This window comes from Zalophus californianus, chromosome 15, assembly GCF_009762305.2.
Source record: "Zalophus californianus isolate mZalCal1 chromosome 15, mZalCal1.pri.v2, whole genome shotgun sequence".
Lineage (NCBI taxonomy): Eukaryota > Metazoa > Chordata > Mammalia > Carnivora > Otariidae > Zalophus > Zalophus californianus.
Window position 1 is genome coordinate 47,117,295 of NC_045609.1, and position 15,441 is coordinate 47,132,735.

At 47.9% G+C, this 15,441-nt stretch overlaps 1 protein-coding gene across 4 annotated transcripts in view; it reads left to right on the forward strand.

The window, feature by feature from the left end:
* Positions 1-15,441, forward strand: part of WDFY4 (WDFY family member 4) — a 296,192-nt gene that overhangs the window by 22,756 nt on the left and 257,995 nt on the right. For all 4 annotated transcript variants that reach the window (XR_004819647.1, XM_027595872.2, XM_027595873.2 and 1 more), the window contains exons 3-8: positions 4,594-4,708; positions 5,542-5,648; positions 7,723-7,857; positions 10,395-10,584; positions 12,433-12,622; positions 14,381-14,538. Coding sequence is in view for 3 of the 4 variants with exons in the window: in XM_027595872.2 (XP_027451673.2) it covers positions 4,594-4,708; positions 5,542-5,648; positions 7,723-7,857; positions 10,395-10,584; positions 12,433-12,622; positions 14,381-14,538 (895 nt within the window). In the remaining variant the exon portion in view is untranslated. The remainder of the gene's footprint in view (positions 1-4,593; positions 4,709-5,541; positions 5,649-7,722; positions 7,858-10,394; positions 10,585-12,432; positions 12,623-14,380; positions 14,539-15,441) is intronic.

Here is a 15,441-nt window from a genome sequence, read left to right on the forward strand (position 1 = left end):
CTCAGGGTTCTGGGATTGAGCCCCATGTCAGTCTCCCTGCTCAGCGGAGGGTCTGCTTCTCCCTCTCCCCCTGCTGCTGCTCTCTCTCTGTCAAATAAATAAATAAATAAATAAATAAATAAATAAATAAATAAGATCTTCAAAAACAGGCCATGGCTTAGAGGCGGACCACTGGTCAGAGTGTGCGGACCTGCGCTCTAACCAATTTAAAAAAAAAAATTTACAACAGAGAGGGTCAACTGTGTCACACAAGCAGGGAAAATTCCCATACAGTCTCTGGAATGTTTTGAGCTCACTTAAAGACCAAACCACCAAACTTGGTGGTAACGAAGAAATACTAACATTGTAGCCATCCTTGAAAACCAGCCAGGTTCTGTCATTCAAAAGCTGGGGTTTTCTCCCATCCCCTCAAGAGCTTTTGTCATTCCTCGTCTTTCTTTGGAGGCCACAGCATCATTTTCATTCTCTTTCTTCCATGGGAGAGACAGCCACGAGGCACGATGGTGCAGCTTAGATAATGTGAGTAAATAAAAATTTTAAAAAAATATTGAGCAATATGCTCCCAGCATGCAAGTCCCAGTCTGGGGAAAAAAAATAAGTCCTTTTGGAAGCTGCCTTAACTCTTTGGGGGTCTCCATGGTACCATTCAGTAAATGATTGCCTCTGTGCATCAAACAACACCCCAGTGGCCTGAAAGAGTTAACGTGGCCTCCAGAAGTGCCCATTGCGGTCCCAGGAAGGAGTGTGAGCCTTGGGAGAATCTGGCTGAGCGTACAATTACTGTTCAGCTCACAGTGGCCCAATTTACTTTATTGTAGAGTGCCTGCAGGAGTCCCACTGCTTGAAGACGATCTAGATGCTTCTGAGTCAACTGCCTGTAAATTGGTCTTTGAGGGGTTTGCCAGTGCACGGAGGAGGACAGGAATTTGTTAGGAAGACATCATAGCAGAGTTCTCAGTCCTGGGGAGGAAATAATCTTACCAGAAATTCCCAGCCAAAAGGATTGATGTTTTCTTTCCGGGGATTCAAGTTTCCAGGTGATAGCCAGTTTCCAGGTGGCAGCCTTAAATTTCTTAGCTATGCACATGCTCCTTGGCTATGAGTGAGGTAACTCAGCTCTTCACTCTGCTGCTCACCTGATTCTCTGGGCTTACTCTCCTGCCTCAGCCTTAGTTTCTGTAAAGTGGGAATAATCATAACAATACTGATCTCAAAGGGTTGTCCTGGATTAATGGAAACAATGCACGTAAGTGCTCAGTCCAACGATTGGCACAAACCCAGCATGCAATACATTCAGCCATCAATCTGCGTAGTGTGGATTTCATAATCACGTATTCACTTATCTAATATTTGTTGAAGGTCTACTATGTGCAATAGCATTTTAATATTGACCTAGCATGTCTGTAGTGGTTTTTTAAAAAATATTTTTTTTTTTTGAGAGAGAGAGAGAGCACGAGTGAGCGTGAGAGCATTAGCAGGGGAGGAGGGAGCAGCAGAGGGAGAAGCAGGCTCCTGGCAGAGCAGAGAGCCTGACGTTGGGCTTGATCCCAGGATCCTGGGATCATGACCTGAGCCAAAGGCAGACACCCAACTGACTGAGCCACCCAGGCGTCCCTAGCATGTCTGTAGTTTTAGCAATGTTCTGATGAACTGCTTTCTTATTTATAAAGGAAAGGGGCAACTCTGTCCATTTGTAGGGAAGACAATAAAAAAAGTATTTCAGGTACAAAGTTTTGTTCAAAATAAATATCCATGTACTCACCACCCATATAAAAGAAACAAAACATTTCAGATAAACTGACACCACCTGTGCATGCGTGCTAGCTAGCGCTCATTCCCTTTCTGCCCTCCTCCAGTGCAAACCCCCACCCTGCTGAGTTATCATTCCCTGTGGGGGAATATATGTATTCATTGAATATATTATATGGATACAATATGTATTATGTATATTCAAATATATATATCTAATATATATCCAAGTTATACAATAATATGAATGCATTTTAATAATCATAAGTGATATTATTGTGAAATTTATCTGTAAACTCACAGGTTTTTTTAGACTCAAGACTGTAATATACTTTTACAACTTGCTTTTTGCACCCAACATTCTATTTCTGGATTTATCCATATTGATACATGTAGCTCTATTTCTTTTTCAGTTCTATATGGTATCCTTACATATGCATGCCACAAATTATTCATTCATTGTCCTATTGATGAACATTGAGTTTTTCCAATGTGACACAATCACAGATAAGGTGCATGATAGTTCGTGTTCATGTCTCCTTGTGTATATGTGCCAACATTTCTACAGGGAATATGCCTAGAAGGGAATTGCTGGGCCATAGGATGTGTCCCCCTATAACTTTATTGGACTTCAAAGGCGTTTTCTGCAAGTTGTGCTCCATCAGTAGATCATGGGGTTTTCCTGGTCCTTTCCCACATTTAGTATTGTCAGGCTTTACATTCTTACCAACCTGAAAAATATGATATCTCATTGTACTTTTAATTTGCATTTTCCTGATTATTAGTAATTTGTTATTTATTGTATCTTTTATAAGTTACTGTTTCATTTGCCTGTTTTAAAAAAAATCAGGTTTTTAAAAATTAATTTGTAGGAATCTGGACACTATTGCTTTGTTCATTATATGCATTATAAATATTTTTTCCCAATCTGTGGCTTGTTTCCTTTGTATGTAGCATCATTTAAAATAGAGAACATTTCTAAAATGTTTTTACTCTTTAATAAATATGGTGTCTACAGCAAGGAAACACATTTCCCTCTGGAATTTTGATGTTTTTCTCACCTCTTCTAGAAGGAGACTCTCAGCTTTAAAAAACTCAGTCACATCTTTTGGCAGGAACGTAATTTAATAATATGGCTGGTGAGTAGAAGCAGTGGATGGCAATCCAGCAAAACTGTATTTTGTTGAGGCCATTAACTGCCAGGAATGCGCTCAGAAGCCTACCTCCCTGGGGAGGTGGGAAACTGGGAAGGTGAAGTTGCGAGGAACTCAAGTCCTGTGCCAAGAAGAGTCACTCCACTCTGACTGTTGGTCTGGAGAGGACTCTCCTCATCCTGGGACTAGTAAACTCTGCCTGTGACAGCACAGGAGAACAAAGGGAGAAAATTCTAATGAAAAGCAGACTGGGAGGGAATTCTGAAAAGTGTCGGGCATCCTAAGTGGAATTTTAAAATTAATGACTTCTATTAAATAGTATCCTAAACAATAAAAGAAAAAGACCAAGGCAGAAAGATGGCCAAATAGGATAGAACTAGAGAAGGAACAGAGAAGAAAGAATTTTATTTTTTTAAAAGATTTTATCTATTTATTTGACAGAGAGAGAGACAGCGAGAGAGGGAACACAAGCGGGGGAGTGGGAGAGGGAGAAGCAGGCTTCCCGCCGAGTGGGGAGCCCGATGCGGGGCTCGATCCCAGGACCCTGAGATCATGACCTGAGCCGAAGGCAGACGCTTAACAACTGAGCCACCCAGGTGCCCCGAGAAGAAAGAATTTTAAAGAATTAAAAGTAAAAAGAAATAGGAGATTAAAAGTGACCACGACCACTTGGACTTAAAAGCATTTCCTGAGCCTGGAACTAGAGCTAGAAAACAAAGGAATTGATTGAGAAATTTCATTTCATGTAAATTTCAGATTTCTGTACAGCAAAACCTGAAGGTACCAATTAAAAGAGAAAATGACAAATTTGAAAAAAATCACAATAGTATTATGGACCAAGTGTTAACATTTTTTTTATATATAAAGAGCTTTTTAAAACAAATAAGAAAATAGTGAAAAACCTAATGGAATAATAGGCTAAGGGTAAAAACAGGCAATTCAAGATGCGTGAAAAGTGTTCATCTATTTTAGTAATCAAAAGACTGCAATTGATATTCTCATTTAAGATAAAAATGCATGACAGTGCACAATGTGTGTACAGAAACTAGTTCTCTCCCATGGAACCCCTGGTGAGGCTAATCAGGTAAATGTTTTCTGGGGAATGAGTTAGTAATATGTACCAAAGCACTAAAAAAAAAAAAAAAAAAAAAAAAAAAGAAGCAGCATGCCCTTTTAACTTGCAATCCCACCCTTTAGAATTTATCAAAGGAAATAACTGTATGACTTAAACTACGATATCTGCACAAGGTTTGAGAAGCATGAAGCATGCAAGAGGAGAATCAGTGAGGTAGCAGTTGATGGGGTAAGGTGAGGGAGAGGGGGACCTAGAGAATCACCCTTGGAATTTCCCACTAGGGCAACTGGGTGCTTGGCAGAACCATTCGCAGAGACAGGATATAATAGATTTGGGAGGAAGGCAATGGATTGGACTATGTGTATTTGACACTCCAGCAGCATGAGTTCAGGGGCAGATGTTCAGGGCCCAGGGCAGAAGTTGAAGAATCCACAGGCACTAGGGTAGGGATACAGTGGAAGCTGTTAGGGTAGGTGTTTTGGTGGCCTTTGGGATACACCTGGGACAGTGAGGTGACCCATTGGTTTGGGCTGGCAGGGAGAGCGGCAAGGCGATTCTCATGCCTTGCTTTGTAGCTTTGGCATCTTTGCTGGAATCCTGTTTATTGCACTTCAGGCCTGGGAAAACTCTGTGGGGATCATCTGCTTTCCCAGTCTCCAAAGGCTGGCAGAAGATACTTCTAACCAGCTTGCCCAAGAGATACAGAAGGCACTTGTGGGAAAGCCAGCAGGTAAGAGAACACTTCATGCAGAGCTAAACAGACTTGCATGCTCCTTCCAGGACTCCTGCGAAGCCCTTCTCTGCTCTCTAGTGGAGCCTGAGTGGTGCTTTCCAGAGAGCACCACAGGCTCACTTCTGCCAATGAGGATGCTGGGAATGAAGGGAAAGGTTGGCAGAGGAGGGAAGAGGGACTTGCAGAATTCTGCTGCTCCTGGGAGGGACACACACACACACACACACACACACACACACCCCAGGACCAGGGTCTCTGGGAGGGGGATAAAAGGTACACCCGTGTGTTGAGTGAATAGTTTGATCCAAAAAAGACACAGAAGCCAAAGCCAAGCATGTTTTCTGTTTTGGGGTCTCCTGACTTGCATTCTTCTGCTTCTAGAGCTGGACCCTGGAGGCTGGGCAGAGTTTCGTGGTGACTATGGGTCTGAGGGGCAGGAGGGAACTCTAGGGGGCAGGAGTATCTTGAGCATGGTGTAGATTGCAGGAATTTCTGCAATATAAGGGGCTGGAGGATATAGGAAGTGGAGGTGGCATGAAGACTCTGGATTGTGAGAAGTCCAATAGCTGAGGAGCTTCTTATTATTTGATAATGGAGAGCCATTGATGGTTGTTGAACAAGGGTGGTGACATGATAAAGACGATCCTCCCAGGAGATTAATCCGGCAGGGGGTGAAAGATGGCATTGTGGGGAGGAAAGGAGACAGAAGTGCCCTAAAGATGCTAAGGTATATCTCACGGGGAAGGAGGCCAAGGGGAGGGAAGGAGGGTGGGCAGGTCATTGCACCGCCTTGCTGGTAATGCTTTCTCTCCTTCATGTGCTATTACCAGAGCAAGCGAGGGAGGCAGCTGGGCAGTTGCTGCGGTGGAAAGGGGATGTGGATCAGGATGGCTACCTGCTCCTGAAGTCAGTATTTGTGCTCACGGGGACAAACTCGGTAAGTTCCAGGCCCCTTGGGCCCCAGCTTGGGAGCTCCATATCCATGTGCAGCAGGAAGTCCCAGCAAAGGGCAATGGAACATCTCCAGAGTGTCTTTTTTGCTATGATACTGATTTATCATTTCTCCTGCCCTATTTCCCTTCTGACCTAGAACATGGACTTGAGCATTTGAAATTCATTTTCGAATCCTGCTTTTCTGAGTTGACAAACTGTGTGTCACCTTGGGCAAATTGTCACCTTTCTGTGACACAGTTGTGTGGCTAATTTTAGAATGGGGGATAATGCCTTAGTTCTTGGGTTAGTGCAGGGGTTAACAATGGCTGATGTGTGTGGACAGTTTCCTGTGTCGGGGCAAGGCTGATGTGTCCCGTGCAGGTCAATTAAACTCCCTAAGCCCTCTGAGTCAGACTATGAAGCCATGTTAGTTACCATCCTGTGTACCTGCTCTCTGTCTGACTCCAGAGCCTGCGCTCCAAGCCACTGCTCTTTACTGGCTCCTGCTAAACTCAGACTGAAGGAGCCCCCCGTTAGGCACCAGTCCCACACCTGCCCAGAGACAGTGCCTGAATGAGACTGGCTTCTCTTTCTTCCCTTCCCACGGTGACCCATCCTGGTTGCAGACATGTCCTCCCTGTGAGTGGATTGCGGATGGCTGGTGTCCTCTTAGGCAGAAGCAGTCCCCGGCAGCTGTGGCTAGCAGCAGAAATGGCCAGGGGTCCTGGACAGGGCAGGCCCAGAGACTCATGTGCCTGGTGAGAATGCCCACTGCATGCCAGTCTGGCGCTCAGTGCTGGGAGCAGCAGGGAACCAGATGGGGCATGGCCCGCCTGAGGCTAACAGTGAACACAGACCTCAGCTGGGCACCTGAAACAGTGTGTGCAGCTGTGAGAGGAGCTTGGTGTGCAGTTGCTCACTGCAGGGAGGATCCGCTGGCCTTTGCTCTACATAAACCGCCTGGACCACCATCAGCATGGCAGCCTGAAGCACAGGGCGGGAGCTTTTCTGCCCCCAGGGCAGGACTGTTCATAGTCTGGTGGTAAAAATTAACCTAAGGGCTTGTCTTCCACCGTGAGCAGCCAGCCCGAAAAGCAGTGAGACAAGTAAGCAGTTGGCTTTCAGTAGAGCCCATGCAGCACGGAGGACAGGGGAGCCCCCCCACAAGCCGGGTCACAGCAGAGCCATGGCCATTACCGCGTACTGGAAGCTTCTAGGGGGAAGGGTAGGACCAACAGCCTGCCTTATATTTCTGGTTCTGTCCCAGACCATACATTCTTCCTTTCCCTTTTTCTCATTTTGCCACTGTTATCTGTCACATTAGTCTGCTGGGTGGGAAGTTGGGCGGGCAGTATGCGTTAGACTAATGCCATACATGCGCCCACATGCACACACGTGTGCCCATGTGCACACACGTGCACACACACATGCAGATGTTGCTGCTGCCATAACCCCCGGGGCAGCTTCAGGCAGAGCACGTGGCAGAAAGGCTCCAGGAAGCTCCATATTCAGGCTGGTCCCCTCCCTGCCCACTTCCTGTCTTCTCCCCTCTGTCTGGCCATGCTGGTTATCAGTGTTCACCTATAGGACTGTTTCGGTCTTGGGGAAGTCTCAGACCTGAACGAGGGGATGGGAAGGGCCTTGCTCAGGTCCTGCATTAGGTGTTTGCCGTTGTTATGAACCATGTCCTCGTGAGTGTCCAATTCCCTAATCAGGAGGCAACCGACCCAAATCAGTAGTGTGATCATGTAGGAAAGCCCTTGTTTTCTGCTCTGCACCTGTCCCTCCCTCCCTCCCTTCATTCCTCCTTTCCCTCCTTCCTATTAGCTATCCTGTAAACGAAGACATGTTAATCGAGCATATAGTATACACTCTACATAAATGTAATCTTCACAGCCGCCCTAGGTGGGTCGGATGATGGTCTCCACGCTAACTTGAGAATGTGCTGCCCAGAGAGAGGACAGGGTGTACCCATGTTCCTGGCTAAAACGGCCGCAGGGCTGGACTGCGCCGGTCTGGGCTGGAGGAGTGCTCTGCGGGCTCTGCGGCCGTGGGTCACGTCTGTGCTTCCCTTGCAGGAGACCCTGGGCAGAGTTGCTGAGTCTGGCCTTCCAGCCCTGCTCCTGCAGTGCCTTTACCTCTTCTTTGTCTTTCCTCTGGAAAAGGATGAGCTTTTTGAGAGTGATGTTCAAGTTCAGAGGATGTTTGTGCAGGTGAGTGAGAGGAGGGCTCCACATCCCTGGGCCAAGACCTGCCTCTGCTTCATCTTCCTCAGTCATAGCCCTGAAGCAACTCTGTCCTCCTGGAGGGCCAGCTCCTCTGTTGGTCCCCATGCTCTGCAGATGCCAGCAATCCTGTGCATTTGGAAAATGGATGTTCTTCTCTCTCCATCTCATTGCATCCCTCGTTCTCCCCCAGAAAAGTGTGCTCCTCCTCCTGCACTTGGCCCCAGCAGCTTCTCTTCCTCCAGGCTGCATTCCCAGGCCCTACCTGTCCTCCCCAGCATGTGGAGCCTCCTGTCTCTGGCCCCTGCCTCCTCTGAGGACAAGCACGCTAACTGCACTTGCATAAGGGTAGCCAACATTTTCCGAGTACTTCCCTGAACCCACCCGTGCCACGGCCTCACACCTGTCACCTCCCTGAGCCCTCTCTTCCATCCCAGGGTGTGTGTAGTATTACAATTCTGATTCCATGTCAACTAAAGTATGGTGAGTGAAAGTGGGTCCAGGGGCACAGAGGTAGTGGGTGGGGGGCTGGGATTGGGCTCCCAAGACCACTTCGTCAGGTCACCTCCTTCCCCCTCCCAGAACCTATCTCAGGCTTCTAAACATCAAATGCAATTTTCTGGTGTCCTTCCCCATTTTTCCTATCCTCTCTGACTACCAGCAGCAACTTTTAGCATAACTTCTCACCTCTTTCCCTGCCCCCTTACTGACCAGTTCTGCTTTCTCAGCTTCCCGGATGCTGCATTCTCCAGAAAACTCCTCTTGCCTCTCTGGAGGAGACCTTGGTCAGGGGAGGGTAAGGAAGACCCTGTGTCCTACTCAACTTTCTGCAGCCAGAGGCTTGGGGCACCCTGTCACAGAGCAGGTGCTTAAGAGCTTTTGGGAATTTCCAAGTGTGTTTGTGCATTGCACATGTGCATTCACATTAGCATCCATTTGAGATTCATTCTCAAGCCGGAATCATCGTTATCAGAAGTTATCTCATGGGTTCACTTATGGTAGGTTATCCCTTAAGCTGCATTTGTTGGAAACTGAGGCATCATTTATCTGTATATGAATCATATTCTAAGTGGTGGCCGGGATGCAGTCCTGGGCACTTGGACAAATCTTTACCACGTAGTTTTTACGTGTCCTACAGAGAACTAGTGCAGCCCTGCCTTCAGAGTTCGATCCCTGTATGGGTAGATTGCGAGCCACAGTGATAGGCCATGGCTGCATTCCTCAGGGTTTTCCTTATTTCATTCCGCAAAAATATATGGAGCTCCTCCCCTGTGCTGCCCTACACCGGACCGATGGTTCCAGCAGCAAGCATAGTACCCTCTCTCGTAGAAGTGACAGAAGGTTGGGGAAGCCAAACAGGGTAAATAATCATGTAATTAAATAGCAGTGTCCCAATTTTTTAAGTGCTCTGAAGGAAAAATGGAAGGTGTACTGGGAAATGAGGACAAGGGGACCTGATTTATAGCAAAGCATAAAGGAAGGCTGTCGGGAGGAAATGGCATTGAACCGGAGCTGAAGGTTGTAGCGGAGGTGTGAAGGGGGAGGGGAGGGGACAGGAGCAGAAGTGGTGTCCAAGCCAAGGGTCACATGGCCACGCCCACGTGCGGGGGAGGCCAGCAGAGGGGGTCTGGAGCCCAGCTCTGTGGCTGTCCAGGTTGGACTCTGTCACTGTGCTCAGAAGGGGCTAATAGATTCAGATGGAAGGAGCTCTTCATATTTGTCGAACTAGAAGGAGATCCAGTTAGACCACCCAGAGCCAAAGGGAGGGCTGCACACAATCGCAGGTGCGAGGAGGTGGGCTAGTCTGCACAGAACTCTGTGAGCCATGATTTGCCCCAAGTGGCAGGAAGGTATCAGAAGGCCCTCTGGTAGCCGTAGGGAGACTGGTGGGGAGGAGGCACGGGGCCCAGAGAGGAAGTTATAGGATGAGGCTCATGATCTTATGAGAAGTAGGGTTTGAGTGCCAACCAGGGATCTGGGAACACATCCTCTCTCTCTTTTTTTAAGATTTTATTTATTTATTTGAGAAAGAGAGAGCAAGCATGAGCAGGGAGAGAGGGAGAAGCACACTCCCTGCTGAACAGGGAGCCTGATGTGGGGCTCGATTCCAGGACCCTGGGATCTTGACCTGAGCTGAAGGCAGACGCTTAACCAGCTGAGCCACCCAGGCGCCCTGGAGCACATCTCTTTTTAAATAGCAATGGGTCCTATTAATTCTATACTTTAACTTTTGATGACATTTTTTTCCTGCACTTCTTTGTAAAAGGACAACTCTCTAAGTCAAACCCTTCTTTGTTATTCTGAATTGGAAAGGGTAAACTGCAGACTTTAGCCCATGCCCTGTCACCCTTTTCTAGGTGGTGTTGACGACCATGATGCTCTGGGGCAGAGTGTGACCCATACAACCCATCCTTTGCATTGATACATACGCCTCTGGCCTCTGGAAAAGTAGGGAAGAAATCTGTTATAGGAAGGAGGCTTCCTAACCAGGCATCTTTTCTTTTCTTTTCTCTTTTTTTCTCCAGATGTTGCTGAACATTTGCAGTGAGTCTCAGGGACTGGAGAGACTTCTATCAGGAAATGAGCTCCAATCTCTAGTGATTGCCACTACCTGTCTTCGGGAACACAGCTGCTGTTTTTGGAAGGAGCCCACCTTCTGTGTGCTGAGGGCAATCTCCAAAGCCCAGAACCTTGGCATCATCCAGTACCTGCAAGGTATGACCCCAGGAGACAAGGGCTGGGATATAGGCCCACTTTCTACAGTGAGACCTTGGAACCAAAAAAGAGATGGACAAACAAGGTCTTCACGGATGCCCATCTATGCCCAGTAGATGACCTTTTGCTTGGTTTCCTTTACAAAATTGTCTTTCTTATTTATTTTGGTGCTCCATCGGAGGAGGAAAGGAAAGGGGAACTCATTTACTGCACACATGCTATCAAACAGACGCCGTGCTAAGCCTGCTAGGCCCATTTGTGTATTACCTCATCTATGTCTTTGAGATGAATATTAATGCCATTTTGTAAAGGGGAAAACAGAGACAGGGTGGAAGAACTTGCCCAGCTCCCTAACTCACAAACAGGAGAATCACATTCTAAACCCGGAGATGCCCAATCCAGTGTTTTCAGCTCTGCTCTGGGCAGCATAAATAGGCGTTAAGGCCATAGATTCTGGAACCAGACCGCTGGGCTGTGGACTCCAGCTCTGTCCTCCTGTTCTCATAGCTGAATGACCTTGAGCACTTAAGTGCTTGTGTGCCTCAGTTCTTTTATCTGTAAAATGGGGATAGTAAACCCTTGCCCTCTGATCTGTCTTCTTTCTGGGGCCCCCCGTAACAGGGGGAGTCCATTGCCGACAGCTGAGAGAGTTCAACAAGCCCACTGCCCTACTTTAACTGAGCCAGGGACCAAACGTCAGCCCCAGGTTAGGGATTCAAGGCTCCCAGTGAGGCCAGGGCCCAGCAGTAATGGCCCCGAGCTGAGCTGGGCCTGAGATGCTCAGCAGCCCAGATAACCCCCATGGGCTGGAGGCAGATCCCCGAGAAAAAGCTGCGTGCATTGGCGGCAGGGGTCTCTCACTGTGTCATTACTGTTAGCTGTCCAAGACAATAACCAGAAAAGAAAATTCTCACCTTGGTGGGGAGCCTGCCGCCTGGAGCACTGAGCCCAGGATTCCCTTAGGTTCGGAATGGGTAATTTCCATGGGCATAGAGACTGAAGAGAAGGTCTGGAAGAAAGAGCTGGCCTTGTGGTTACCTGCCAAGCCCGCAGCTCTTGGGGCTGACCTGCCCATCATGCAGACACTGGGGGCATCTGAAGCCTTGCAGCTGAGGGACACAGCACATGTTATCGAGTAGATATTTTTCCTGATCCACTGGTGTGTCTTTCCTGGCACTCAGAAGAGGCTTCTCCAGGTGAAAGAGCTCCAAAAATAGTGATCCATTGAAATGCAAATCCAGTGACATCTCTCTTCTGACTCAAATCTCCCCTTGGCTTCTCACAGCTCTGGGTAATGTAACAGGCAAGTCCCAGGACCAGGGCCCACACATGAGCTGGCCCTGCCCTCCTCCCCCTCCCTTGTGGCTCACACTTCTGGGTGCCAAACACCCGGGTACTTTAGTAGTGGAAACACACCATCTTTTGGTCCCTTACCTTCTTACGTACTCCTATATCCTTCCCTGAACTTTTTATCAGGCTGATCTCTGCGCATCTCCGGAGATGCTTCCTTAAGAAGGTCTTTCTCAGTGCCCAGCATTGTGTAGCTCATGACCTGATGGACCCACCCTTCCTGCCCCACTGCATGCTGGGAATTAGGGGCAGCCGGCTCTAAGACGCTTCCTTTCTCTTCCTGTTTCGCTTGCTCTCCATCTGGGTCTGCAGAGTGTGGCTCTTGGGATTGTACTTCCCATGGGGGAGACTCCTTCTTGACTCAAGACCCAGCAGAAAAGTGTTTTTGAATTCTCATTTACATCTTGATACATACAGTTGAAAGGAGGGCGGGGAGCCAACGACCATGGCAGAAAAGCTATGGTTTCCAAACTCAGCAGGGTTGTTTTCTTCCCTCAGCCATGGACTGCATCAAGCTCTCCCTTCAGAACCTCTCCAAGCTTGCGGACAGCCTCCCCGCTCCCGAGGTGAGCGAGGCAGTGAACCTCATCTTGGCCTTTGTGAAGGACTCCTACCCTGTCTCCTCGGCTCTGTTCCTAGACTTTGAGAATGGGGAGGGCTACCCTCTCCTCCTCAAAGTGTTACTTCGGTAAGTGGTTGTCCTTGGTGGGGAAGAAACTGCCAAAGCCTAGGTCCTCAGTATCATTTGGGGGGCTTTGGAGAAAGACAGATATTGAGGCTTCTTTGAACATCTTCTGAAGCACAAATTTGTATAGAGCATGGCCACAGAGACTTTTATTGCAAAAATAATTCAAGGTGCGTCAGGGTCTGGGAGCCAGTTCTTTTGAGAATGGATGGGGAATCACCAAGTTTATTTGGTGGTACATACCACACGCATGCCCACTGGCTTGACAGCCACCTATCAGAACCCACATCTCTGTGCTGGAGAGCTCTCTGGGACTGTTGTAAGCAGCTCTGCCTACATGCTTCGGGGCTGGAAGGAGTGCTGAGGAGTCATCCCCCAGAAACAGCCCTCAGCTGAGGACTGGCAGGAGCTGATGTATAAATACCCAGGAAAGTTGCCCCTTGGGTGGGACATCTCTACCCTGCCTCCCAGAGTCCCCAGGAGTGTTACACTCCCGTTGCCCCACAGGGCGCTTACCTGACAATGCTCCTGTCCTGGCTCCCTTCCCTTTCTTCTTACAGACTCTTTCCACTAGCAGAAGTTTTTGGTTCAACTCCCAAATGAACTACCTTCTCTCTCTCAAATCTTTGACTATGAGAAACCCAAATGAAGACACAACTGAGCTGGGTCAGGACTCATCTCCTCCACTCTCACTTGCTGTATTATTTTCAGGTCGGGTCCAGGGATGGATAAGACAAGAGATGGAAATCAAAGAAATACCTTGATTGTTCCAACTTTTCCATTGCTCTTGGGGAAGCTGCTTAAGGGCAGGGCCACATATACTCCATTGTGCTCTGCTCTGTGAATATGAGAAGCCGTTCTCATCCATGGGGTATGGCTTCCCACTGTGCTTCACAGACTTGACTGCAGAGTCAGGTTTCTAGTCTAGAAGGGACAGTTGGTTGAGGGGGCTGAAGCCCCTAAAGAATGGGACTAGATGACAACACCCTGAGGGCCTTCCTCCAAAGGGACGCTAAGAATAAATGTTCCTGTGGGGTTGCTAGGTTTTACACTGGTCCGGATCATGACCACCTGGTTATTGCTCCCAAGAAGTCAGCAGCATAGCAGTTCCTAGACATTTCTTCTGTTAACTGGGTGGTTGGTTTTCTCCAGAATTCTTGTGGAAGCCAGGAGGGGGAAATGAGCCTGATCCGGGGAGTGTCAGGAAGGACCCATCTCAGCTCACTGGATTTTTTTTTTTCTGCCTTACCTGAAGTCATACTGCAAGCACCTTTGCTCTTGACATGGCAGAGCTGGAATAAGATTTGAGAGAGAGAGACAGACCCTCCTCCACAAGAAGAGAAAGGTAGCCCACCTACACATAAGTAGCTAAGAATGAAAATAATACTCAACCTTGACATAAGCATAAGGAAGTCTAATAAAGTTTGATTACTTCCCAAGAGTTTTGTTTGCCCACTTGAAATATTAAATTTCTCATTTTGGGGCTGCCCCTGCTCTGCTGGTATGCATGTCTTTTGGGGTGGGTTCAGGCAGAGGAAGCAGCCTTCCCATGAGCAAATGCTTAACTCTTTACAGGTTTCTATATATTCCGACTGTATGTCCTTACACCTAAGGCTGACATTTGCAGAGTGACTTTTATCCAGGGCGCTCCCCTTGCCTTTTGGTGCTAAACTGGTGGAGACCTCTGGGGGTCTGGCATTGCTTCTGCATCCCTGTGAGGAGCGCCGTGAGCCAACATGGCTGCCTTGTCTGTCCCTGCAGGTACGATGGGCTGACGCAGAGCGAAGTGGATCCCCACCTGGAGGAGCTCCTCGACCTGGTGGTGTGGTTGACAACCTGTGGGAGGTCAGAGCTGAAGGTGTTTGACAGTGTCACGTACCCTCAGCTGGAAGGCTTCAAGTTCCATCACGAGGCTTCTGGTGGGTCATCTTCTGTCTCTGGGGGCCCGGTGGCGGCTGGCACTGGGCCCTGACAAATGCTACACGATCTTTTCCTGACTCTTTGGGAAGAAACAAATGCTTGGCACCTGTCAGTGATTTTTTTTAAATTTTATTTTATTATGTTATGTTAATCACCATACATTACATCATTAGTTTTTGATGTAGTGTTCCATGATTCATTGTTTGTGCATAACACCCAGTGCTCCACGCAGAACGTGCCCTCTTTAATACCCATCACCAGGCTAACCCATCCCCTCACCCTCCTCCCCTCTAGAACCCTCGGTTTGTTTCTCAGAGTCCATCGTCTCTCATGGTTCCTCTCCCCCTCTGATTCCCCCCCTTCATTTTTCCTTTCCTACTATCTTCTTTTTTTTTTTTTAAACATATAATGTATTATTTGTTTCAGAAGTACAGGTCTGTGATTCAACAGTCTTGCACAATTCACAGCGCTCACCATAGCACATACCCTCCCCAATGTCCATCACCCAGCCACCCCATCCCTCCCACCCCCCACCACTCCAGCAACCCTCAGTTTCTTTCCTGAGATTAAGAATTCCTCATGTCAGTGAGGTCATATGATACTTGTCTTTCTCAATGCTTGGCACCTGTCAGTGATTCTGTCGTGCCTTTGTGGAGATTACCTATGGATTTTAAATCTCCCCTTTTTAGAATTTTTTTTTAGATGTCTTGGTGGGACTCAGAGGAAATGTTTGCTTACTAAATGCAAAGACCCTCTCAGGTAATGGAGGGAGCCTCTAGCCTCCACTCCCACCTCTGCCGTGGCTTACTCTGCAACGTGTGCTCATGTATGAGTTCTGATGTCCCCAAGACAGCCACCCAGGCTCAGAGACAGGGCCTCCTCAGCTCTTTGGTTACTTGCTT